General features: G+C 43.4%; 1 protein-coding gene and 1 long non-coding RNA gene across 6 annotated transcripts in view; one reads left to right on the forward strand and one right to left on the reverse strand.

Annotated features, from left to right (window-relative positions):
* LOC118380286 (programmed cell death 6-interacting protein-like) overlaps positions 1-26,232 on the reverse strand; it is a 58,252-nt gene that overhangs the window by 4,463 nt on the left and 27,557 nt on the right. For 2 of the 3 annotated variants that reach the window (XM_052469451.1, XM_052469450.1), the window contains exons 10-16: positions 25,434-25,611; positions 25,155-25,266; positions 24,116-24,285; positions 21,497-21,745; positions 20,631-20,765; positions 9,856-9,950; positions 8,110-8,227 (exon numbers count right to left, since the gene is read on the reverse strand). In XM_052469451.1, coding sequence (XP_052325411.1) covers positions 8,110-8,227; positions 9,856-9,950; positions 20,631-20,765; positions 21,497-21,745; positions 24,116-24,285; positions 25,155-25,266; positions 25,434-25,611 — 1,057 coding nt within the window. Of the gene's footprint in view, positions 1-7,693; positions 7,844-8,109; positions 8,228-9,855; positions 9,951-20,630; positions 20,766-21,496; positions 21,746-24,115; positions 24,286-25,154; positions 25,267-25,433; positions 25,612-26,232 lie in introns of those variants that run through there. The other variant, XM_052469452.1, reaches the window with a different exon arrangement.
* On the forward strand, positions 532-5,695 carry LOC127909200 (uncharacterized). Of its 3 annotated transcripts, none has more exons than XR_008070198.1 (7): positions 532-1,190; positions 1,573-1,832; positions 1,957-2,210; positions 2,519-2,642; positions 2,827-3,582; positions 3,891-4,386; positions 4,449-5,695. It is a non-coding gene; the product is annotated as an uncharacterized LOC127909200 (long non-coding RNA). The 3 variants fall into 3 exon arrangements; XR_008070200.1 differs by having other exon boundaries at positions 3,013-3,582; XR_008070199.1 differs by lacking the exon at positions 2,519-2,642 and having other exon boundaries at positions 2,889-3,582.

Consider the following 26,232-nt stretch of genomic DNA (forward strand, 5'->3'; position numbering starts at 1 on the left):
CAAGAGGAGCAGCCTGATCTAATCCTCAAAAGGAGCAGCCTGATCTAATCCTCAAGAGGAGCAGCCTGATCTAATCCTCAAGAGGAGCAGCCTGATCTCATCCTCAAGAGCAGCCTGATCACATCCTCAAAAGGAGCAGCCTGATCTAATCCTCAAAAGGAGCAGCCTGATCTAATCCTCAAGAGGAGCAGCCTGATCTCATCCTCAAAAGGAGCAGCCTGATCTCATCCTCAAGAGGAGCAGCCTGATCTAATCCTCAAAAGGAGCAGCCTGATCTAATCCTCAAAAGGAGCAGCCTGATCTAATCCTCAAAAGGAGCAGCCTGATCACATCCTCAAAAGGAGCAGCCTGATCTAATCCTCAAGAGGAGCAGCCTGATCTAATCCTCAAAAGGAGCAGCCTGATCTAATCCTCAAGAGGAGCAGCCTGATCTAATCCTCAAGAGGAGCAGCCTGATCTCATCCTCAAGAGCAGCCTGATCACATCCTCAAAAGGAGCAGCCTGATCTAATCCTCAAAAGGAGCAGCCTGATCTCATCCTCAAAAGGAGCAGCCTGATCTCATCCTCAAAAGGAGCAGCCTGATCTCATCCTCAAGAGGAGCAGCCTGATCTAATCCTCAAAAGGAGCAGCCTGATCTCATCCTCAAAAGGAGCAGCCTGATCTCATCCTCAAAAGGAGCAGCCTGATCTCATCCTCAAAAGGAGCAGCCTGATCTCATCCTCAAGAGGAGCAGCCTGATCTAATCCTCAAAAGGAGCAGCCTGATCTCATCCTCAAGAGGAGCAGCCTGATCTAATCCTCAAGAGGAGCAGCCTGATCTAATCCTCAAAAGGAGCAGCCTGATCTCATCCTCAAGAGGAGCAGCCTGATCTCATCCTCAAGAGGAGCAGCCTGATCTCATCCAACAGTAATCTGTGCTGCCCGGTCATATGGTCAACAAGGCAGCATGGCACAAAAACATGTCTTCATAAAATATAGGTTTGAATTGTCCAACGTGTTTCTCCTTGAGAAGGAACAAATTATTTGTTTTGTTTGTTATCAAGCGCAAACATTCTTAAAACTGTCTGTTTAAACTACTGGCACACAGCTCAGTCCCCCATGTAAACCCAACAAGACATGTTACCAGAGGTATCTGTTTAAACTACACAGCTCAGTCCCCCATGTAAACCCAACAAGACATGTTACCAGAGGTATCTGTTTAAACTACACAGCTCAGTCCCCCATGTAAACCCAACAAGACATGTTACCAGGGGTGTGTGTTTAAACTACACAGCTCAGTCCCCCATGTAAACCCAACAAGACATGTTACCAGAGGAGTCTGTTTAAACTACACAGCTCAGTCCTCCATGTAAACCCAACAAGACATGTTACCAGAGGTATCTGTTTAAACTACACAGCTCAGTCCCCATGTAAACCCAACAAGACATGTTACCAGAGGTGTCTGTTTAAACTACCGGACACAGCTCAGTCCTCCATGTAAACCCAACAAGACATGTTACCAGAGGTATCTGTTTAAACTACTGGCACACAGCTCAGTCCCCCATGTAAACCCAACAAGACATGTTACCAGAGGTGTCTGTTTAAACTACACAGCTCAGTCCCCCATGTAAACCCAACAAGACATGTTACCAGAGGTATCTGTTTAAACTACACAGCTCAGTCCCCCATGTAAACCCAACAAGACATGTTACCAGAGGTGTCTGTTTAAACTACTGGCACACAGCTCAGTCCCCCATGTAAACCCAACAAGACATGTTACCAGAGGTGTCTGTTTAAACTACTGGCACACAGCTCAGTCCCCCATGTAAACCCAACAAGACATGTTACCAGAGGTATCTGTTTAAACTACACAGCTCAGTCCCCCATGTAAACCCAACAAGACATGTTACCAGAGGTATCTGTTTAAACTACACAGCTCAGTCCCCCATGTAAACCCAACAAGACATGTTACCAGAGGTGTCTGTTTAAACTACTGGCACACAGCTCAGTCCCCCATGTAAACCCAACAAGACATGTTACCAGAGGTATCTGTTTAAACTACACAGCTCAGTCCCCCATGTAAACCCAACAAGACATGTTACCAGAGGTGTCTGTTTAAACTACACAGCTCAGTCCCCCATGTAAACCCAACAAGACATGTTACCAGAGGTGTCTGTTTAAACTACACAGCTCAGTCCCCCATGTAAACCCAACAAGACATGTTACCAGAGGTGTGTGTTTAAACCACACAGCTCAGTCCCCCATGTAAACCCAACAAGACATGTTACCAGAGGTATCTGTTTAAACTACACAGCTCAGTCCCCATGCAAACCCAACAAGACATGTTACCAGGGGTGTGTGTTTAAACTACACAGCTCAGTCCCCCATGTAAACCCAACAAGACATGTTACCAGGGTGTGTGTTTAAACCACACAGCTCAGTCCCCCATGTAAACCCAACAAGACATGTTACCAGAGGTGTGTGTTTAAACTACACAGCTCAGTCCCCCATGTAAACCCAACAAGACATGTTACCAGAGGTGTCTGTTTAAACTACACAGCTCAGTCCCCCATGTAAACCCAACAAGACATGTTACCAGAGGTGTGTGTTTAAACCACACAGCTCAGTCCCCCATGTAAACCCAACAAGACATGTTACCAGAGGTATCTGTTTAAACTACACAGCTCAGTCCCCATGCAAACCCAACAAGACATGTTACCAGAGGTATCTGTTTAAACTACACAGCTCAGTCCCCCATGTAAACCCAACAAGACATGTTACCAGAGGTATCTGTTTAAACTACACAGCTCAGTCCCCATGCAAACCCAACAAGACATGTTACCAGAGGTATCTGTTTAAACTACACAGCTCAGTCCCCCATGTAAACCCAACAAGACATGTTACCAGAGGTGTCTGTTTAAACTACACAGCTCAGTCCCCCATGTAAACCCAACAAGACATGTTACCAGAGGTGTCTGTTTAAACTACACAGCTCAGTCCCCCATGTAAACCCAACAAGACATGTTACCAGAGGTATCTGTTTAAACTACACAGCTCAGTCCCCCATGTAAACCCAACAAGACATGTTACCAGAGGTGTCTGTTTAAACTACTGGCACACAGCTCAGTCCCCCATGTAAACCCAACAAGACATGTTACCAGAGGTGTCTGTTTAAACTACACAGCTCAGTCCCCCATGTAAACCCAACAAGACATGTTACCAGAGGTATCTGTTTAAACTACACAGCTCAGTCCCCCATGTAAACCCAACAAGACATGTTACCAGAGGTGTCTGTTTAAACTACTGGCACACAGCTCAGTCCCCCATGTAAACCCAACAAGACATGTTACCAGAGGTGTCTGTTTAAACTACACAGCTCAGTCCCCCATGTAAACCCAACAAGACATGTTACCAGAGGTGTCTGTTTAAACTACACAGCTCAGTCCCCCATGTAAACCCAACAAGACATGTTACCAGAGGTGTCTGTTTAAACTACACAGCTCAGTCCCCCATGTAAACCCAACAAGACATGTTACCAGAGGTGTGTGTTTAAACCACACAGCTCAGTCCCCCATGTAAACCCAACAAGACATGTTACCAGAGGTGTCTGTTTAAACTACACAGCTCAGTCCCCCATGCAAACCCAACAAGACATGTTACCAGGGGTGTGTGTTTAAACTACACAGCTCAGTCCCCATGTAAACCCAACAAGACATGTTACCAGGGGTGTGTGTTTAAACCACACAGCTCAGTCCCCATGTAAACCCAACAAGACATGTTACCAGGGGTGTGTGTTTAAACTACACAGCTCAGTCCCCCATGTAAACCCAACAAGACATGTTACCAGAGGTGTCTGTTTAAACTACACAGCTCAGTCCCCCATGTAAACCCAACAAGACATGTTACCAGAGGTGTGTGTTTAAACCACACAGCTCAGTCCCCCATGTAAACCCAACAAGACATGTTACCAGAGGTATCTGTTTAAACTACACAGCTCAGTCCCCCATGTAAACCCAACAAGACATGTTACCAGAGGTGTCTGTTTAAACTACACAGCTCAGTCCCCCATGTAAACCCAACAAGACATGTTACCAGAGGTGTCTGTTTAAACTACACAGCTCAGTCCCCCATGTAAACCCAACAAGACATGTTACCAGAGGTGTCTGTTTAAACTACACAGCTCAGTCCCCCATGTAAACCCAACAAGACATGTTACCAGAGGTATCTGTTTAAACTACACAGCTCAGTCCCCCATGTAAACCCAACAAGACATGTTACCAGAGGTATCTGTTTAAACTACACAGCTCAGTCCCCCATGTAAACCCAACAAGACATGTTACCAGAGGTGTCTGTTTAAACTACACAACTCAGTCCCCCATGTAAACCCAACAAGACATGTTACCAGAGGTGTCTGTTTAAACCACACAGCTCAGTCCCCCATGTAAACCCAACAAGACATGTTACCAGAGGTGTCTGTTTAAACTACACAGCTCAGTCCCCCATGTAAACCCAACAAGACATGTTACCAGAGGTGTCTGTTTAAACTACACAGCTCAGTCCCCCATGTAAACCCAACAAGACATGTTACCAGAGGTGTCTGTTTAAACTACACAACTCAGTCCCCCATGTAAACCCAACAAGACATGTTACCAGAGGTATCTTCACAATCACCAAGTGAAGAACAGACTATGGGAGGTGTACAGAACTACATAGAACCATGACTACAGGGAAATCTATTCCACATTAGGTAACAAAATGCACCTTATGGAACAGGGAGGTACAACACACACACACACACACACACACACACACACACACACACACACACACACACACACACAGCTGGATAGTGTTGTAGTAGAGTAGTGGCCGTGGGGCCACATTGCATTATGAAAACTGCTGTAAAAGGTATTTAACGTTTAAGAATTGTATTATAATGTATATTACTGCCTTACTCTTCCTGGGGTCCAGCTAAAATGGATCTGCTGCCTTGGCGTTCTACATATAAACTCAAAAAAAGAAACGTCCTCTCACTGTCAACTGCGTTTATTTTGAGCAAACTTAACATATGTAAATATTTGTATGAACATGACAAGATTCATAAACTGAGATATAAACTGAACAAGTTCCACAGACATGTGACTAACAGAAATAGAATGAAGTATCCCTGAACAAAGGGGGGTCAAATCAAAGTAACAGTCAGTATCTGATGTGGCCACCAGCTGCATTAAGTTCTGCAGTGCATCTCCTCCTCATGGACTGCACTAGATTTGCCAGTTCTTGCTGTGAGATGTTACCCCACTCTTCCACCAAGGCACCTGCAAGTTCCCGGACATTTCTGGGGGGGAATGGCCCTAGCACCACCCTCCAATCCAACAGGTCCCAGACGTGCTCAATGGGATTGAGATCCGGGCTCTTCGCTGGCCATGGCAGAACACAGACATTCCTGTCTTGCAGGAAATCACGCACAGAACAAGCAGTATGGCTGGTGGGATTGTCATGCTGGAGGGTCATGTCAGGATGAGCCACATGAGGGAGGAGGATGTCTTCCCTGTAACGCACAGGGTTGAGAATGCCTGCAATGACAACAAGCTCCGATGATGCTGTGACACACCTCCCCAGACCATGACGGACCCTCCACCTCCAAATCGATCCCGCTCCAGAGTACAGGCATCGGTGTAACGCTCATTCCTTTGACGATAAACATGAATCTGACCATCACCCCTGGTGAGACAAAACCGCGACTCATCAGTGAAGAGCACTTTTTGCCAGTCCTGTCTGGTCCAGCGATGGTGGGTTTGTGCCCATAGGCGATGTTGTTGCCAGTAATGTCTGGTGAGGACCTGCCTTACAACAGGCCTACAAGCCCTCAGTCCAGTCTCTCTCAGTCTGAGCACTGATGGAGGGATTGTGCGTTCCTGGTGTAACTCGGGCAGTTGTTGTTGCCATCCTGTACCTGTTCCACAGGTGTGATGCTTGGATGTACCGATCCTGTGCAGGTGTTGTTAAACGTGGTTTGCCACTGCGAGGACGATCAGCTGTCCGTCCTGTCTCTCTGTAGCGCTGTCTTAGGCGTCTCACAGAACGGACATTGCAATTTATTGCCCTGGCCACATCTGCAGTCCTCATGCCTCCTTGCAGCATGCCTAAGGCACGTTCACGCAGATGAGCAGGTAACCTGGGCATCTTTTTTTTGTGTTTTTCAGAGTCAGTAGAAAGGCCTCTTTAGTGTCCCAAGTTTTCATAACTGTGACATCAATTGCCTACCGTTCCACAGGTGTATGTTCATTAATTGTTTATGGTTCATTGAACAAGCATGGGAAACAGTGTTTAAACCCTTTACAATGAAGATCTGTGAAGTTATTTGGATTTTTACAAATGATCTTTGAAAGACGGGGTCCTGAAAGGGGTATGTTTATTTTTTTGCTGAGTTTATTTCCACACTATGAGGTTGGAATCATACCGTGAATTTCAGAAAACTATGATATCCTTTTAGAGCCGTTTGAAAAGACCGCCTGAAATTTCAGCCTGTTTTGGTGGGATGGAGTTTTGGCCTTGCCTGGTGTAAACGATTCAATCGACCAATAAGAAAGAGAGTTCCAAACCTCTCTGCCAATAACAGCCAGTTTTCCCCTCCCCACTTACAGGCCGGCAACATTTCTGCTTGAGAAATTGCTCTTTGCAAAGAAGCTATTTTTGAAAACAATGACAGTCAGGTACTTAATTGTTAACCAGAAATGATTTGATATTGAGATAAAAACATATTCATTTGACCTTTAACATACAGTAGCAGTCAAAAGAACCAGAGCTCCCGAATGGCGCAGCGGTCGAAGGCACTGCATCTCAGTGCTAGAGGTGTCTCTACAGACTCCGGTTCGATTTCAGGCTGTATCACAGCCGGCCGTGATTGGGATTCACACAATTGGTTTGGGTGGGTCGTCATTGTAAATAAGATTTTGTTCTCAACCGACTTGCCAAGTTAAAAAAATCTATATATATTTAACAACCTCAGACTGGTGGAAATCTGTCCTTTGGTCTGATGAGTACAAATTGAATTTTTGGTTCCAACCTTCGTGTCTTTGTGAGACGTAGATTAGGTGAACGGATGATCTCTGCATGTGTGGTTCCCACCGTGAAGCATGGAGGAGGAGGTGTTATGGTGTGGAGATGATTTACTGGTGACACTGTCAGTGATTTATTTAGAATTCAAGGCACACTTAACCAGCCTGGCTACCACAGCATTCTGCAGTGATACACCATCCCATCTGGTTTACACTTAGTGGGACTATCATTTGTTTTCAACAGGACAATGACCTAACACACCTCCCGCTTTGTAAGGGCTATTTGACCAAGAAGGAGTGATGATGACCTGGCCTCCACAATCACCCGACCTCAACCCAGTGGAGATGGTTTGGGATGAGTTTGTATGTTTTACATCTTCAGCATTATTCTACAATGTAGAAAATAGTCAAAATAAAGAAAAGCCCTTGAATGAGGTGGTGTGTCCAAACCTTTGTCAAACCAATGTTTATAGGGAAAATAGGAGCAGAATAGCGAATGTAGCCTCCAGAGTGGAGCAGCAGTCTACGGCAGCACTACAGACCCGGGTTCGATCTCAGGCTGTGCCGGGAACAATTGCAGGGCACAATGGTTAGGGGGGGCGTTTGGCTGGGGGGAGGGGGGGTTTAGCTGGGGGGGCGGGGGGCTTTACTTGGCTCTTGCGACTCCTGGTGGCGGGGTCCGGGCGCCTGCAGGCGGACTTCGGTCGGTAGTTGAACGGTTAAGTGGGTGGGTGTTAAGAAGTGCGGTTTGGTGGGTCATGTTTCAGAGGATGCATGAGTCCACCTTCGCCTCTCCCGAGCCCCTTGAGGAGTTGCAGCGATGAGACACGATCGTAATTGGAGAAAAAGAGGGTAAAATAAAATAAAACATATTTTTTTTAAAGGATTCTGTAAACCAGAATAAAAAAACTTTAAAAAACTGAACAATTTTTTTAAACAACCTGCCCCTATTTCTGACCACCCCTCCCCCAGTACATTATCATCTGTCCCTTAATGGAGTCACCTCTTTGGTACAGAGCTGCCCTCTGATTCGATCCTCCCACCTGCCCATCGATGATTGGCTACTTACAAAGACAGTCCTGGGAGCAGGGGTTGGGTCGGCGGCAGTGGGAGCAGGGTTAGTCTGGTAGGCGGGGACATTAAAGGACGGGGCGCTGGGCTCCCTGGCGATGCTCTGCTGCAAGTCCCTGGGTGGGTAACCACAACAACAGCAATGTCAGTCGGCAGTCACCACGGCAACCACAACATCAGTTGATAGTCACGGTCCCTTCTTGTGCACATGAATCACCCCCCAAGACAAGTTAATCAAATGGCTACCATGACAACTCACATTGACCTCCTTTATTGTTTATCTATACGTTAGTTGTTGTGCACCAACTCTTGCACTACCCACACACACACACACTCCCCAGACTCTACCCACACACACACACTCCCCAGACTCTACCCACACACTCCCCAGACTCTACCCACACACTCCCCAGACTCTACCCACACACTCCCCAGACTCTACCCACACACACACACACACACACACTCCCCAGACTCTACCCACACACACACACACACACACTCCCCAGACTCTACCCACACACACACACACACTCCCCAGACTCTACCCACACACACACACACACACTCCCCAGACTCTACCCACACACACACACACACACTCCCCAGACTCTACCCACACACACACACACACACTCCCCAGACTCTACCCACACACACACACACACACACTCCCCAGACTCTACCCACACACACACACACACTCCCCAGACTCTACCCACACACACACACACACTCCCCAGACTCTACCCACACACACACACACACTCCCCAGACTCTACCCACACACACACACTCCCCAGACTCTACCCACACACACACACTCCCCAGACTCTACCCACACACACACACTCCCCAGACTCTACCCACACACACACACTCCCCAGACTCTACCCACACACACACTCCCCAGACTCTACCCACACACACACACTCCCCAGACTCTACCCACACACACACACTCCCCAGACTCTACCCACACACACACACTCCCCAGACTCTACCCACACACACACTCCCCAGACTCTACCCACACACACACTCCCCAGACTCTACCCACACACACACTCCCCAGACTCTACCCACACACACACTCCCCAGACTCTACCCACACACACACTCCCCAGACTCTACCCACACACTCACGCTGCTGCTAGTCTGTTTATCTGTCTCGATAGCATAGTCACTTTCACATACTGTATTACCTCAACTACCTCGTACCCCTGCACATTGCCTCGGATACCGGTGCTCCTTGTATATAGGATTGTTTGTGTTAACATTTTATTTTTTAGCAAATATTTGTCTTTTCTTTTTTTTCTTCTTTTTTTACTCTGCACTGGGCTTGTAATTAAGCATTTCACTGAGTCTACACCTGTAGAGTCTACACCTGTAGAGTCTACACCTGTAGAGTCTACACCTGTAGAGTCTACACCTGTAGAGTCTACACCTGTAGAGTCTACACCTGTAGAGTCTACACCTGTAGAGTCTACACCTGTAGAGTCTACACCTGTAGAGTCTACACCTGTAGAGTCTACACCTGTAGAGTCTACACCTGTAGAGTCTACACCTGTTGTAATCAGCACCTGTTGTAATCAGCACCTGTGACCAATAATTTGATTACCAATCACAGAAAACCCATGATGTAATCAATGATATTTCACTAATAAGACAATACTTTGATTATTACAAATATAACAATTGATGCATCATCATCATCATCAGAGACGACATCACCACCACACACTTGAGCAGTTCGTCCCGTTCTGTCTTGCGCGCGAAGATGATGTCACTGCACTTGTTCTGGAACTTCAGCAGGATCTCTGTCAGGTCGTTGTAGAACTACAGAGAGAGAAAGAAAGTGATTGGTCAGACTGATAAACTAGGTTTCCATCCAATAGCAAAAGATTTTCATGTGAATATTAAAAAAATAAAAATGAAATCTGCATTTTCCAACCAGAGAGGTTTCCATCAAAACGACTTGTTGCGGATAAAGGAAATCTGTCCAATCTGGTTTTGGTGCATCACTTCAAACAGTTTGCTGATAAAAATGGACAGGGTTATATTAGATACGGATAAGAGCAAGACCATTATTATTATTATTATTATTTTAAACGTGTCAGCCAAGCACTGTCACCAACATTCAAATATGAACCTCAATATTTATTGGAAATTTGCACAAAGCTCATCACCTCAACCATCATCAGTCATTATAAGTTCATACAACTAATACCTTATAAACACTGCATGCTTCCCAACATCGTGGGGGTAGGACAACGTAACATATCGTGACCTGACTACATGTCCACCTAGACATGGTCATTTCATCAATAAATGTGTATCCACCGCACCAGAAAATTATCTACCCATGTCTAGCTTATTCCAAAAACATTTTTTTTTATATATATATGACAGTGGGAAATCTTAGACGTACGATTTCCATACGGCTTGAGTTTTAAAAAGAATTGCGTCAGGTAATTCATCAGCATTGAAATGGTTGGATTGAAACCTGGTTCAAGACAAGTCAATTCATCATCAAGCTCTTATCAAATCAGTTGTTTTTCCGGGCCAACAACCATTGTTACCGTGTATTGTTGGGAGAGAGAGTCCAAGAGACACCCCTCTCGTTCCCCAGAGACACCCCCCTCGTTCCCCAGAGACACCCCTCTCGTTCCCCAGAGACACCCCTCTCGTTCCCCAGAGACACCCCTCTCGTTCCCCAGAGACACCCCTCTCGTTCCCCAGAGACACCCCTCTCGTTCCCCAGAGACACCCCTCTCGTTCCCCAGAGACACCCCTCTCGTTCCCCAGAGACACCCCTCTCGTTCCCCAGAGACACCCCTCTCGTTCCCTAGAGACACCCCTCTCGTTCCCTAGAGACACCCCTCTCGTTCCCCAGAGACACCCCTCTCGTTCCCCAGAGACACCCCTCTCGTTCCCCAGAGACACCCCTCTCGTTCCCTAGAGACACCCCTCTCGTTCCCTAGAGACACCCCTCTCGTTCCCTAGAGACACCCCTCTCGTTCCTTAGAGAGACAACCATTCCTGCTGTTCCCTTGTACATTCTACTGTTACAACCCAGTTTAGTAATGTCACCTTGTACATTCTACTGTTACAACTCAGTTTAGTAATGTCACCTTGTGTATTCTACTATTACAACCCAGTTTAGTAATGTCACCTTGTACATTCTACTGTTACAACCCAGTTTAGTAATGTCACCTTGTACATTCTACTATTACAACCCAGTTTAGTAATGTCACCATGTACATTCTACTATTACAACCCAGTTTAGTAATGTCACCTTGTGTATTCTACTATTACAACCCAGTTTAGTAATGTCACCTTGTGTATTCTACTGTTACAACCCAGTTTAGTAATGTCACCTTGTACATTCTACTATTACAACCCAGTTTAGTAATGTCACCTTGTACATTCTACTGTTACAACCCAGTTTAGTAATGTCACCTTGTGTATTCTACTGTTACAACCCAGTTTAGTAATGTCACCTTGTACATTCTACTATTACAACCCAGTTTAGTAATGTCACCTTGTACATTCTACTATTACAACCCAGTTTAGTAATGTCACCTTGTACATTCTACTATTACAACCCAGTTTAGTAATGTCACCTTGTACATTCTACTATTACAACCCAGTTTAGTAATGTCACCTTGTGTATTCTACTGTTACAACCCAGTTTAGTAATGTCACCTTGTGTATTCTACTGTTACAACCCAGTTTAGTAATGTCACCTTGTGTATTCTACTGTTTACAACCTAGTTTAGTAATGTCACCTTGTACATTCTACTATTACAACCCAGTTTAGTAATGTCACCTTGTGTATTCTACTATTACAACCCAGTTTAGTAATGTCACCTTGTACATTCTACTATTACAACCCAGTTTAGTAATGTCACCTTGTACATTCTACTATTACAACCCAGTTTAGTAATGTCACCTTGTACATTCTACTGTTACAACCCAGTTTAGTAATGTCACCTTGTGTACTCTACTGTTACAACCCAGTTTAGTGATGTCACCTTGTACATTCTACTATTATACAACCCAGTTTAGTAATGTCACCTTGTACATTCTACTATTACAACCCAGTTTAGTAATGTCACCTTGTGTATTCTACTATTACAACCCAGTTTAGTAATGTCACCTTGTACATTCTACTATTACAACCCAGTTTAGTAATGTCACCTTGTACATTCTACTATTACAACCCAGTTTAGTAATGTCACCTTGTACATTCTACTATTACAACCCAGTTTAGTAATGTCACCTTGTACATTCTACTATTACAACCCAGTTTAGTAATGTCACCTTGTACATTCTACTATTACAACCCAGTTTAGTAATGTCACCTTGTGTATTCTACTATTACAACCCAGTTTAGTAATGTCACCTTGTACATTCTACTATTACAACCCAGTTTAGTAATGTCACCTTGTACATTCTACTATTACAACCCAGTTTAGTAATGTCACCTTGTACATTCTACTATTACAACCCAGTTTAGTAATGTCACCTTGTGTATTCTACTGTTACAACCCAGTTTAGTAATGTCACCTTGTACATTCTACTATTACAACCCAGTTTAGTAATGTCACCTTGTACATTCTACTATTACAACCCAGTTTAGTAATGTCACCTTGTGTATTCTACTGTTACAACCCAGTTTAGTAATGTCACCTTGTACATTCTACTATTACAACCCAGTTTAGTAATGTCACCTTGTACATTCTACTATTACAACCCAGTTTAGTAATGTCACCTTGTACATTCTACTATTACAACCCAGTTTAGTAATGTCACTTTGTACATTCTACTATTACAACCCAGTTTAGTAATGTCACCTTGTACATTCTACTGTTACAACCCAGTTTAGTAATGTCACCTTGTGTATTCTACTATTACAACCCAGTTTAGTAATGTCACCTTGTACATTCTACTATTACAACCCAGTTTAGTAATGTCACCTTGTACATTCTACTGTTACAACCCAGTTTAGTAATGTCACCTTGTGTCTTCTACTATTACAACCCAGTTTAGTAATGTCACCTTGTACATTCTACTGTTACAACCCAGTTTAGTAATGTCACCTTGTGTATTCTACTGTTACAACCCAGTTTAGTAATGTCACCTTGTACATTCTACTATTACAACCCAGTTTAGTAATGTCACCTTGTACATTCTACTGTTACAACCCAGTTTAGTAATGTCACCTTGTGTATTCTACTGTTACAACCCAGTTTAGTAATGTCACCTTGTACATTCTACTATTACAACCCAGTTTAGTAATGTCACCTTGTACATTCTACTGTTACAACCCAGTTTAGTAATGTCACCTTGTGTATTCTGTTACAACCCAGTTTAGTAATGTCACCTTGTACATTCTACTATTACAACCCAGTTTAGTAATGTCACCTTGTACATTCTACTATTACAACCCAGTTTAATAATGTCACCTTGTACATTCTACTGTTACAACCCAGTTTAGTAATGTCACCTTGTACATTCTACTATTACAACCCAGTTTAGTAATGTCACCTTGTACATTCTACTGTTACAACCCAGTTTAGTAATGTCACCTTGTGTACTCTACTGTTACAACCCAGTTTAGTAATGTCACCTTGTACATTCTACTATTACAACCCAGTTTAGTAATGTCACCTTGTACATTCTACTATTACAACCCAGTTTAGTAATGTCACCTTGTACATTCTACTGTTACAACCCAGTTTAGTAATGTCACCTTGTGTATTCTACTATTACAACCCAGTTTAGTAATGTCACCTTGTACATTCTACTATTACAACCTAGTTTAGTAATGTCACCTTGTGTATTCTACTATTACAACCCAGTTTAGTAATGTCACCTTGTACATTCTACTATTACAACCCAGTTTAGTAATGTCACCTTGTGTATTCTACTATTACAACCCAGTTTAGTAATGTCACCTTGTGTATTCTACTATTACAACCCAGTTTAGTAATGTCACCTTGTGTATTCTACTGTTACAACCCAGTTTAGTAATGTCACCTTGTAAATTCTACTATTACAACCCAGTTTAGTAATGTCACCTTGTACATTCTACTATTATACAACCCAGTTTAGTAATGTCACCTTGTGTATTCTACTATTACAACCCAGTTTAGTAATGTCACCTTGTACATTCTACTATTACAACCCAGTTTAGTAATGTCACCTTGTACATTCTACTATTACAACCCAGTTTAGTAATGTCACCTTGTACATTCTACTATTACAACCCAGTTTAGTAATGTCACCTTGTACATTCTACTATTACAACCCAGTTTTGTAATGTCACCTTGTACATTCTACTATTACAACCCAGTTTAGTAATGTCACCTTGTGTATTCTACTATTACAACCCAGTTTAGTAATGTCACCTTGTACATTCTACTATTACAACCCAGTTTAGTAATGTCACCTTGTACATTCTACTATTACAACCCAGTTTAGTAATGTCACCTTGTACATTCTACTATTACAACCCAGTTTAGTAATGTCACCTTGTACATTCTACTGTTACAACCCAGTTTAGTAATGTCACCTTGTGTATTCTACTATTACAACCCAGTTTAGTAATGTCACCTTGTACATTCTACTGTTACAACCCAGTTTAGTAATGTCACCTTGTGTATTCTACTGTTACAACCCAGTTTAGTAATGTCACCTTGTACATTCTACTATTACAACCCAGTTTAGTAATGTCACCTTGTACATTCTACTATTACAACCCAGTTTAGTAATGTCACCTTGTACATTCTACTATTACAACCCAGTTTAGTAATGTCACTTTGTACATTCTACTATTACAACCCAGTTTAGTAATGTCACCTTGTACATTCTACTGTTACAACCCAGTTTAGTAATGTCACCTTGTGTATTCTACTATTACAACCCAGTTTAGTAATGTCACCTTGTACATTCTACTGTTACAACCCAGTTTAGTAATGTCACCTTGTACATTCTACTGTTACAACTCAGTTTAGTAATGTCACCTTGTGTATTCTACTATTACAACCCAGTTTAGTAATGTCACCTTGTACATTCTACTGTTACAACCCAGTTTAGTAATGTCACCTTGTACATTCTACTATTACAACCCAGTTTAGTAATGTCACCTTGTACATTCTACTATTACAACCCAGTTTAGTAATGTCACCTTGTACATTCTACTGTTACAACCCAGTTTAGTAATGTCACCTTGTGTATTCTACTGTTACAACCCAGTTTAGTAATGTCACCTTGTACATTCTACTATTACAACCCAGTTTAGTAATGTCACCTTGTACATTCTACTGTTACAACCCAGTTTAGTAATGTCACCTTGTGTATTCTACTGTTACAACCCAGTTTAGTAATGTCACCTTGTACATTCTACTATTACAACCCAGTTTAGTAATGTCACCTTGTACATTCTACTATTACAACCCAGTTTAGTAATGTCACCTTGTACATTCTACTGTTACAACCCAGTTTAGTAATGTCACCTTGTGTATTCTACTATTACAACCCAGTTTAGTAATGTCACCTTGTACATTCTACTATTACAACCCAGTTTAGTAATGTCACCTTGTACATTCTACTATTACAACCCAGTTTAGTAATGTCACCTTGTACATTCTACTATTACAACCCAGTTTAGTAATGTCACCTTGTACATTCTACTATTACAACCCAGGTTTAGTAATGTCACCTTGTGTATTCTACTGTTACAACCCAGTTTAGTAATGTCACCTTGTGTATTCTACTGTTACAACCCAGTTTAGTAATGTCACCTTGTACATTCTACTATTACAACCCAGTTTAGTAATGTCACCTTGTGTATTCTACTATTACAACCCAGTTTAGTAATGTCACCTTGTACATTCTACTATTACAACCCAGTTTAGTAATGTCACCTTGTACATTCTACTATTACAACCCAGTTTAGTAATGTCACCTTGTACATTCTACTATTACAACCCAGTTTAGTAATGTCACCTTGTGTATTCTACTGTTACAACCCAGTTTAGTAATGTCACCTTGTACATTCTACTATTACAACCCAGTTTAGTAATGTCACCTTGTGTATTCTACTATTACAACCCAGTTTAGTAATGTCACCTTGTGTATTCTACTATTACAACCCAGTTTAGTAATGTCACCTTGTATATTCTACTGTTACAACCCTAGTTTAGTAATGTCACCTTGTACATTCTACTATTACAACCCAGTTTAGTAATGTCACCTTGTGTATTCTACTATTACAACCCAGTTTAGTAATGTCACCTTGTACATTCTACTATTACAACCCAGTTTAGTAATGTCACCTTGTGTATTCTACTATTACAACCCAGTTTAGTAATGTCACCTTGTACATTCTACTATTACAACCCAGTTTAGTAATGTCACCTTGTACATTCTACTATTACAACCCAGTTTAGTAATGTCACCTTGTACATTCTACTATTACAACCCAGTTTAGTAATGTCACCTTGTACATTCTACTATTACAACCCAGTTTAGTAATGTCACCTTGTACATTCTACTATTACAACCCAGTTTAGTAATGTCACCTTGTGTATTCTACTATTACAACCCAGTTTAGTAATGTCACCTTGTACATTCTACTGTTACAACCCAGTTTAGTAATGTCACCTTGTGTCTTCTACTATTACAACCCAGTTTAGTAATGTCACCTTGTACATTCTACTATTACAACCCAGTTTAGTAATGTCACCTTGTACATTCTACTATTACAACCCAGTTTAGTAATGTCACCTTGTACATTCTACTATTACAACCCAGTTTAGTAATGTCACCTTGTACATTCTACTATTACAACCCAGTTTAGTAATGTCACCTTGTGTATTCTACTATTACAACCCAGTTTAGTAATGTCACCTTGTGTATTCTACTATTACAACCCAGTTTAGTAATGTCACCTTGTACATTCTACTGTTACAACCCAGTTTAGTAATGTCACCTTGTACATTCTACTATTACAACCCAGTTTAGTAATGTCACCATGTGTATTCTACTATTACAACCCAGTTTAGTAATGTCACCTTGTACATTCTACTGTTACAACTCAGTTTAGTAATGTCACCTTGTGTATTCTACTGTTACAACCCAGTTTAGTAATGTCACCTTGTACATTCTACTGTTACAACTCAGTTTAGTAATGTCACCTTGTGTATTCTACTATTACAACCCAGTTTAGTAATGTCACCTTGTACATTCTACTATTACAACCCAGTTTAGTAATGTCACCTTGTGTATTCTACTATTACAACCCAGTTTAGTAATGTCACCTTGTACATTCTACTATTACAACCCAGTTTAGTAATGTCACCTTGTGTATTCTACTATTACAACCCAGTTTAGTAATGTCACCTTGTACATTCTACTATTACAACCCAGTTTAGTAATGTCACCTTGTACATTCTACTATTACAACCCAGTTTAGTAATGTCACCTTGTACATTCTACTATTACAACCCAGTTTAGTAATGTCACCTTGTGTATTCTACTATTACAACCCAGTTTAGTAATGTCACCTTGTACATTCTACTATTACAACCCAGTTTAGTAATGTCACCTTGTGTATTCTACTATTACAACCCAGTTTAGTAATGTCACCTTGTACATTCTACTATTACAACCTAGTTTAGTAATGTCACCTTGTACATTCTACTATTACAACCCAGTTTAGTAATGTCACCTTGTGTATTCTACTATTACAACCCAGTTTAGTAATGTCACCTTGTACATTCTACTATTACAACCCAGTTTAGTAATGTCACCTTGTGTATTCTACTATTACAACCCAGTTTAGTAATGTCACCTTGTGTATTCTACTATTACAACCCAGTTTAGTAATGTCACCTTGTACATTCTACTATTACAACCCAGTTTAGTAATGTCACCTTGTACATTCTACTGTTACAACCCAGTTTAGTAATGTCACCTTGTACATTCTACTATTACAACCCAGTTTAGTAATGTCACCTTGTACATTCTGCGATTACAACTTTCAAGAGTACATTCTGCGATTACAACTTTCAAGAGTACATTTAAAGCCGGACTGAGTTCCTTTAAACACACACACACACACACACAAATTTGGACACACATTGTAGAATAATAGTGAAGACATCAAAACTATTAAATAACACATATGGAATCATGTAGTAACCAAAAAAGTGTTAAACAAATCAAAATATATTTTATATTTGAAATTCTTCAAAGGATGACAGCTTTGCACACTAATGCATTTCAATTAACAGGTGTGCCTTGTTAAAAGTTAATTTGTGGAATTTCTTTCCTTCTTAATGCATTTGAACCAATCAGTTGTGTCGTGACAAGGTAGGGGGTGGTATACAGAAGAGCCCTATTTGGTAAAATACCAAGTCCATATTATTACCAAGAACAGCTCAAATAAGCAAAGAGAAACGACAGTCCATCATTAATTTATGACATGAAGTTCAGTCAATCTGGAAAATTTCAAGAACGTCGAACGCTTCTTCCATCAAGCACCATGATGAAACTGTCTCTCATGAAGACCACCACAGGAAAGGAAGACCCAGCGTCACCTCTGCTGGAGGATACGGTCGTTAGAGTCACCTCTGCTGGAGGATACGGTCGTTAGAGTCACCTCTGCTGGAGGATACGGTCGTTAGAGTCACCTCTGCTGGAGGATACGGTCGTTAGAGTCACCTCTGCTGGAGGATACGGTCGTTAGAGTCACCTCTGCTGGAGGATACGGTCGTTAGAGTCACCTCTGCTGGAGGATACGGTCGTTAGAGTCACCTCTGCTGGAGGATACGGTCGTTAGAGTCACCTCTGCTGGAGGATACGGTCGTTAGAGTCACCTCTGCTGGAGGATACGGTCGTTAGAGTCACCTCTGCTGGAGGATACGGTCGTTAGAGTCACCTCTGCTGGAGGATACGGTCGTTAGAGTCACCTCTGCTGGAGGATACGGTCGTTAGAGTCACCTCTGCTGGAGGATACGGTCGTTAGAGTCACCTCTGCTGGAGGATACGGTCGTTAGAGTCACCTCTGCTGGAGGATACGGTCGTTAGAGTCACCTCTGCTGGAGGATACGGTCGTTAGAGTCACCTCTGCTGGAGGATACGGTCGTTAGAGTCACCTCTGCTGGAGGATACGGTCGTTAGAGTCACCTCTGCTGGAGGATACGGTCGTTAGAGTCACCTCTGCTGGAGGATACGGTCGTTAGAGTCACCTCTGCTGGAGGATACGGTCGTTAGAGTCACCTCTGCTGGAGGATACGGTCGTTAGAGTCACCTCTGCTGGAGGATACGTTCGTTAGTCACCTCTGCTGGAGGATAAGATCGTTAGAGTCACCTCTGCTGGAGGATACGTTCGTTAGTCACCTCTGCTGGAGGATATGATCGTTAGAGTCACCTCTGCTGGAGGATATGATCGTTAGAGTTACCAGCCTCAAATTGTAGTCTAAATAAATGTTTCAGAGTTTAAGTAACAGACACATCTCAACATCAACTGTTCACAGGAGACTGTGTGAATCAGGCCTTCATGATTGAATTGCTGCAGAGAAACCACTACTAAAGGACACCAATAAGACAAGATTTGATTGGGCCAAGAAACACAAGCAATGGACATTAGACCGGTGGAAATCTGTCCTTTGTTCTGATGAGTCCAAGTTTGAGATTTTTGGGTCCAACCGCTGTGTCTTTATGAGACGCAGAGTAGGTGAACGGATGATCTCTGCATGTGTGGTTCCCACCGTGAAGCATGGAGGAGGAGGTGTGATGGTGCTTTGCTGGTGACACCGTCTGTGATTTATTTAGAATTCAAAGCAGACTTAACCAGCATGGTTACCACAGCATTCTGCAGCGATATGCATCCCATCTGGTTTGCGCTTAATGGGACTATCATTTGTTTTTGAACAGAACAATGACCTAACTCACCTCCAGGCTATGTAAGGACAGTGATGGAGTGAAGGAGGAGAGTGATGGAGTACTGCATCAGATGACCTGGCCTCCACAATCACCCAACCTCAACCCAGTTGAGATGGTTTGGGATGAGTTGGACCACAGAATGAAGGAAAAGCAACAAACAAGTGCTCAGCATATGTGGGAACTCCTTCAAGACTGTTGGAAAAGCATTCCAGGTGACTACCTCATGAAGGTGGTTGAGAGAATGCCAAGTGTGTGCAAAGCTGTCATCAAGGCAAAGGGTGGCTACTTTGAAGAATCTAATATATATTCTGACTTGTTTAACACTTTTTTGGTTACTACATGATTCCATATCTGTTATTTCATAGTTTTGATGTCTTCACTATTATTAAACAATGTAGAAAATAGTAAAAAATCAAGAAAAACCTTTGAATGAGTAGTAGTGTCCAAACGTTTGACTGGTACCGTATATATATATATATTTTTTGGGGGGGTGGGGACCCTGGCGCATCCCCGGGGGCACAGCCCTACAGTTTGGGAGCCACTGCCCTAGGCGACAGTTACCTTGGTGCCCTCTCGGAGGTTGCTGGTGATCTCTACGTAGCTGTCGTGGGCTGAGGCCAGCTTCTTCAACACCTCCTCACGATCATTAGCCTCCGAGTTGGACTGCTTCAGCTTGGAGAACTCCTGGTGAGACGCCTGGGGGGGGAGACATCCAACAGTTGGAGATGGAAGGAGAGAATCTACAAGGATCTCTTTTTAGGAAGTATAAAGGGAAAGTGTGTGTGTGTGTGTATATATATCAGGTGTATGTATGCAAGTGTATATAAAATCAGGTGTGTGTGTGAAAGTGTATATAAATCAGGTGTGTGTGTGCAAGTGTGTATATAAATCAGGTGTGTGTGTGCAAGTGTGTATATAATCAGGTGTGTGTGCGCAAGTGTGTATATAATCAGGTGTGTGTGTGCGCAAGTGTGTATATAATCAGGTGTGTGTGTGCGCAAGTGTGTATATAATCAGGTGTGTGTGCGCAAGTGTGTATATATCAGGTGTTCAAACAGGTGCCATTAATACAGGTAACGAGTGGAGGACAGAGGAGCCTCTTAAAGAAGAAGTTACAGGTCTGTGAGAGCCAGAAATCTTGCTTGTTTGTAGGTGACCAAATACTTATTTTCCACCATAATTTGCAAATAAATTCATTAAAAATCCTACAATGTGATTTTCTGGATTTTTTTTCTCATTTGGTCTGTCATAGTTGATGTGTACCTATGATGAAACTTACAGACCTCTCATCTTTTTAAGTGGGAGAACTTGCACAATTGGTGGCTGACTAAATACTTTTAGTGGTGCTTTTTCAGGTGTGTGTGTGTGTATATATATAAATATATCAGGTGTGTGTTTCTGTGTGTATATATCAGGTGTGTGTGTACCTGCACTTTGCCCAGCAGTTCTTCCTGAGAACGGAGGCTGGCCTGAACCCTCTGGCTGTAGCTGCCATATGATTGGTCCAGCTGGCTCATTGACAGTGCCTCCTCATTGATGGCCCCGTCCTGAGCCAGAGCCGTCAGGAAGCTGAAGGACATGTCAAAGGCCACGCCCTTAATCTCCACCTCCAACCCCTCCCTCTCCTTCTTCACTTCCTCTAGCTGGGCCAGCTGGGAACGCAACACACTCACCACCTAGAGAGAGAATACATACTGTTAAAACACACACACACACCTAGAGAGAGGGGATACACACACACCTAGAGAGAGGGGATATACACACACACACAGAGAGAGGGGATATACACACACCTAGAGAGAGGGGATATACACACACCTAGAGAGAGGGGATATACACACACACAGAGAGAGGGGATATATACACACACACAGAGAGAGGGGATATACACACACACACAGAGAGGGGATATATACACACACACAGAGAGAGGATATATACACACACCTAGAGAGGGGATATATACACACACAGAGAGAGGGGATATACACACACACCTAGAGAGAGGGGATATACACACACACAGAGAGGGGATATATACACACACACAGAGAGGGGATATATACACACACACAGAGAGGGGATATACACACACACAGAGAGAGGGGATATACACACACACAGAGAGAGGGGATATACACACACACAGAGAGAGGGGATATACACACACACACAGAGAGAGGGGATATACACACACACACAGAGAGAGGGGATATACACACACACACAGAGAGAGGGGATATACACACACACACAGAGAGAGGGGATATACACACACACACACAGAGAGAGGGGATATACACACACACACACAGAGAGAGGGGATATACACACACACACACAGAGAGGGGATATACACACACACACACAGAGAGAGGGATATACACACACACACACACAGAGAGAGGGGATATATACACACACACAGAGAGAGAGGGGATATACACACACACACAGAGAGAGGGGATATACACACACACACAGAGAGAGGGGATATACACACACACACAGAGAGAGAGGGGATATACACACACACACACAGAGAGAGGGGATATACACACACACAGAGAGAGGGGATATACACACACACAGAGAGGGGGATATACACACACACACAGAGAGGGGATATACACACACACACAGAGAGAGGGGATATACACACACACACACACAGAGAGAGGGGATATACACACACACACAGAGAGAGGGGATATATACACACACACAGAGAGAGGGGATATATACACACACACAGAGAGGGGATATATACACACACACAGAGAGGGGATATATACACACACACACAGAGAGAGGGGGATATATACACACACACAGAGAGAGGGGATATACACACACACACACAGAGAGGGGATATACACACACACACACAGAGAGAGGGGATATACACACACACACACAGAGAGAGGGGATATACACACACACACAGAGAGAGAGGGGATACACACACACACACACAGAGAGGGGATATACACACACACACAGAGAGAGGGGATATACACACACACACAGAGAGAGGGGATATACACACACACAGAGAGAGGGGATATACACACACACAGAGAGAGGGGATATACACACACACACACAGAGAGGGGATATACACACAGAGAGAGGGGATATATACACACACACACAGAGAGGGGATATACACACACAGAGAGAGGGGATATACACACACAGAGAGAGGGGATATACACACACAGAGAGAGGGGATATATACACACACACACAGAGAGGGGATATACACACAGAGAGAGGGGATATACACACACAGAGAGAGGGATATACACACACACACACAGAGAGGGGATATACACACACACACAGAGAGGGGATATACACACAGACACACAGAGAGGGGATATACACACAGAGAGAGGGGATATACACACACAGAGAGGGGATATACACACACAGAGAGAGGGGATATATACACACAGAGAGAGGGGATATATACACACACAGAGAGAGGGGATATACACACACACAGAGAGAGGGGATATACACACACAGAGAGAGGGGATATACACACACACACACCTAGAGAGAGGGGATATACACACACCAGAGAGAGGGGATATACACACACACACACAGAGAGAGGGGATATACACACACACAGAGAGAGGGGATATACACACACAGAGAGAGGGGATATACACACACACACAGAGAGAGGGGATATACACACACAGAGAGAGGGATATACACACACACACAGAGAGAGGGGATACACACACACACAGAGAGAGGGGATATACACACACACACAGAGAGAGGGGATATACACACACACACAGAGAGGGGATATACACACACACACAGAGAGGGGATATACACACACACACAGAGAGAGGGATATATACACACACAGAGAGAGGGGATATATACACACACAGAGAGAGGGGATATATACACACACACAGAGAGGGGATATACACACACACACACAGAGAGAGGGGATATATACACACACAGGTAAAGGACAGAATACACACGGTTAGCATACACACATACTCTCTCACCTCGCTGCCCTGCAGTGTCTTCACAGGATTGGCTGATGGTATGGCAGCGGTGAGGTCAGCCTCTGGTTTACAGAGCAGAGCGATCATCTCACAGTGTGTATTGTAACGCTCCCTGACCACCTGGTCCGCCTGCACTGCCTTGTCCAGCACACTGCGGAAGTTACCCCCCTCTGGACCGGGGGAGGAGAGGGAGGGGTGACAGAACATTTAACATCAGTGCTACACAACACCACACGTATAAGTATTTAACAATATGGGTATTTTTGGATGTGTGTGTACCTGCTCTGAGTGGTTTGTAGAGGTCTCCAGGTGTGTGTACCTGCTCTGAGTGGTTTGTAGAGGTCTACAGGTGTGACTACCTGCTCTGAGTGGTTTGTAGAGGTCTCCAGGTGTGTGTACCTGCTCTGAGTGGTTTGTAGAGGTCTCCAGGTGTGTGTACCTGCTCTGAGTGGTTTGTAGAGGTCTACAGGTGTGACTACCTGCTCTGAGTGGTTTGTAGAGGTCTCCAGGTGTGTGTACCTGCTCTGAGTGGTTTGTAGAGGTCTACAGGTGTGACTACCTGCTCTGAGTGGTTTGTAGAGGTCTCCAGGTGTGTGTACCTGTTCTGAGTGGTTTATAGAGATCTACAGGTGTGACTACCTGCTCTGAGTGGTTTGTAGAGGTCTACAGGTGTGTGTACCTGCTCTAAGTGGTTTGTAGAGGTCTACAGGTGTGTGTACCTGCTCTGAGTGGTTTATAGAGGTCTACAGGTGTGTGTACCTGCTCTGAGTGGTTTATAGAGGTCTCCAGGTGTGTGTACCTGCTCTGAGTGGTTTGTAGAGATCTACAGGTGTGTGTACCTGCTCTAAGTGGTTTGTAGAGGTCTACAGGTGTGACTACCTGCTCTGAGTGGTTTGTAGAGGTCTACAGGTGTGTGTACCTGCTCTAAGTGGTTTGTAGAGGTCTACGGGTGTGTGTACCTGCTCTGAGTGGTTTATTGAGGTCTACAGGTGTGACTACCTGCTCTGCGTGGTTTATAGAGGTCTACAGGTGTGTGTACCTGCTCTAAGTGGTTTGTAGAGGTCTCCAGAGGGAGTTCTGGTCCAGCGTTGGCTGAACTTGGATCTCAGCTCGCTGTCTGTCGACTCCTCATCACCCAGCATCTTCAGAGACTACAAAACACACATCGTGGGTATATAAAGGCGCGCGTGCACTTCGTCCAGTATCTCTCTGTTTCGTGTCAGTAGTTCAGGGAGGTATGTATGTGTGTATGTATATATGTGTGTGTGTATGTGTGTGTATGTGTATTTACAGTGTGTGTGTGTGTGTGTGTGTTTACCTCATCCAGTATCTCTCGGTTTCGTGTAAGTAGTTCAGGCAGATCTCTGATCAGCTGCTCTATGCTCTGCAGCCCCCCCTGCTGGACGATGGCACGGGCCTTCTCAACAATGGATTGTGGGATAGAATCTCCAGACAGGTCCTCCAGAGCCGCAGGCAGGTTCAGAGATACCAGGACACTGTTAATGCAGGGAGGGGCAACTTTGATGGGGTTTGGGACACAAAAAAATCTGAACTCATGATGAGGGGCTTCAGTTGCTCGCAGGTCTGCGTCCCCCCCCCCCCGGGACCCAAGGAGAGAAATAACGGGGCCAAATTGACATCGGAGTGAAACATTTCCAGTTTTAAAGCAAAGTTGCTGTAATTCTACAAATTCTGTTATGGGGTAGAGAGAAAGATTCTGCATTTTTATATCTAATTTCATGCCATTTTACTTATTTTGCCATAGGGTAGATAAGAGATAAATGTTTGCAGTTGTTAATATGATATCTGAGTGACTGACCAACAAAATTAATGTGTGGGGGGGAGGCAGTCGATAATTCAACCATGATAACAAGTTTAGATGAGAGCTGTGGGGGTCACAAAACTGTCAGCCAGTCTGTCTCACGGTAATGGACCGTTAATTAACTGTCTGTCTCACGGTAATGGACCGTTAATTAACTGTCTGTCTCACGGTAATGGACCGTTAATTAACTGTCTGTCTCACAGTAATGGACCGTTAATTAACTGTCTGTCTCACGGTAATGGACCGTTAATTAACTGTCTGTCTCACGGTAATGGACCGTTAATTAACTGTCTGT

This window comes from Oncorhynchus keta, chromosome 19 (genome assembly GCF_023373465.1).
Source record: "Oncorhynchus keta strain PuntledgeMale-10-30-2019 chromosome 19, Oket_V2, whole genome shotgun sequence".
Classification (NCBI taxonomy): domain Eukaryota; kingdom Metazoa; phylum Chordata; class Actinopteri; order Salmoniformes; family Salmonidae; genus Oncorhynchus; species Oncorhynchus keta.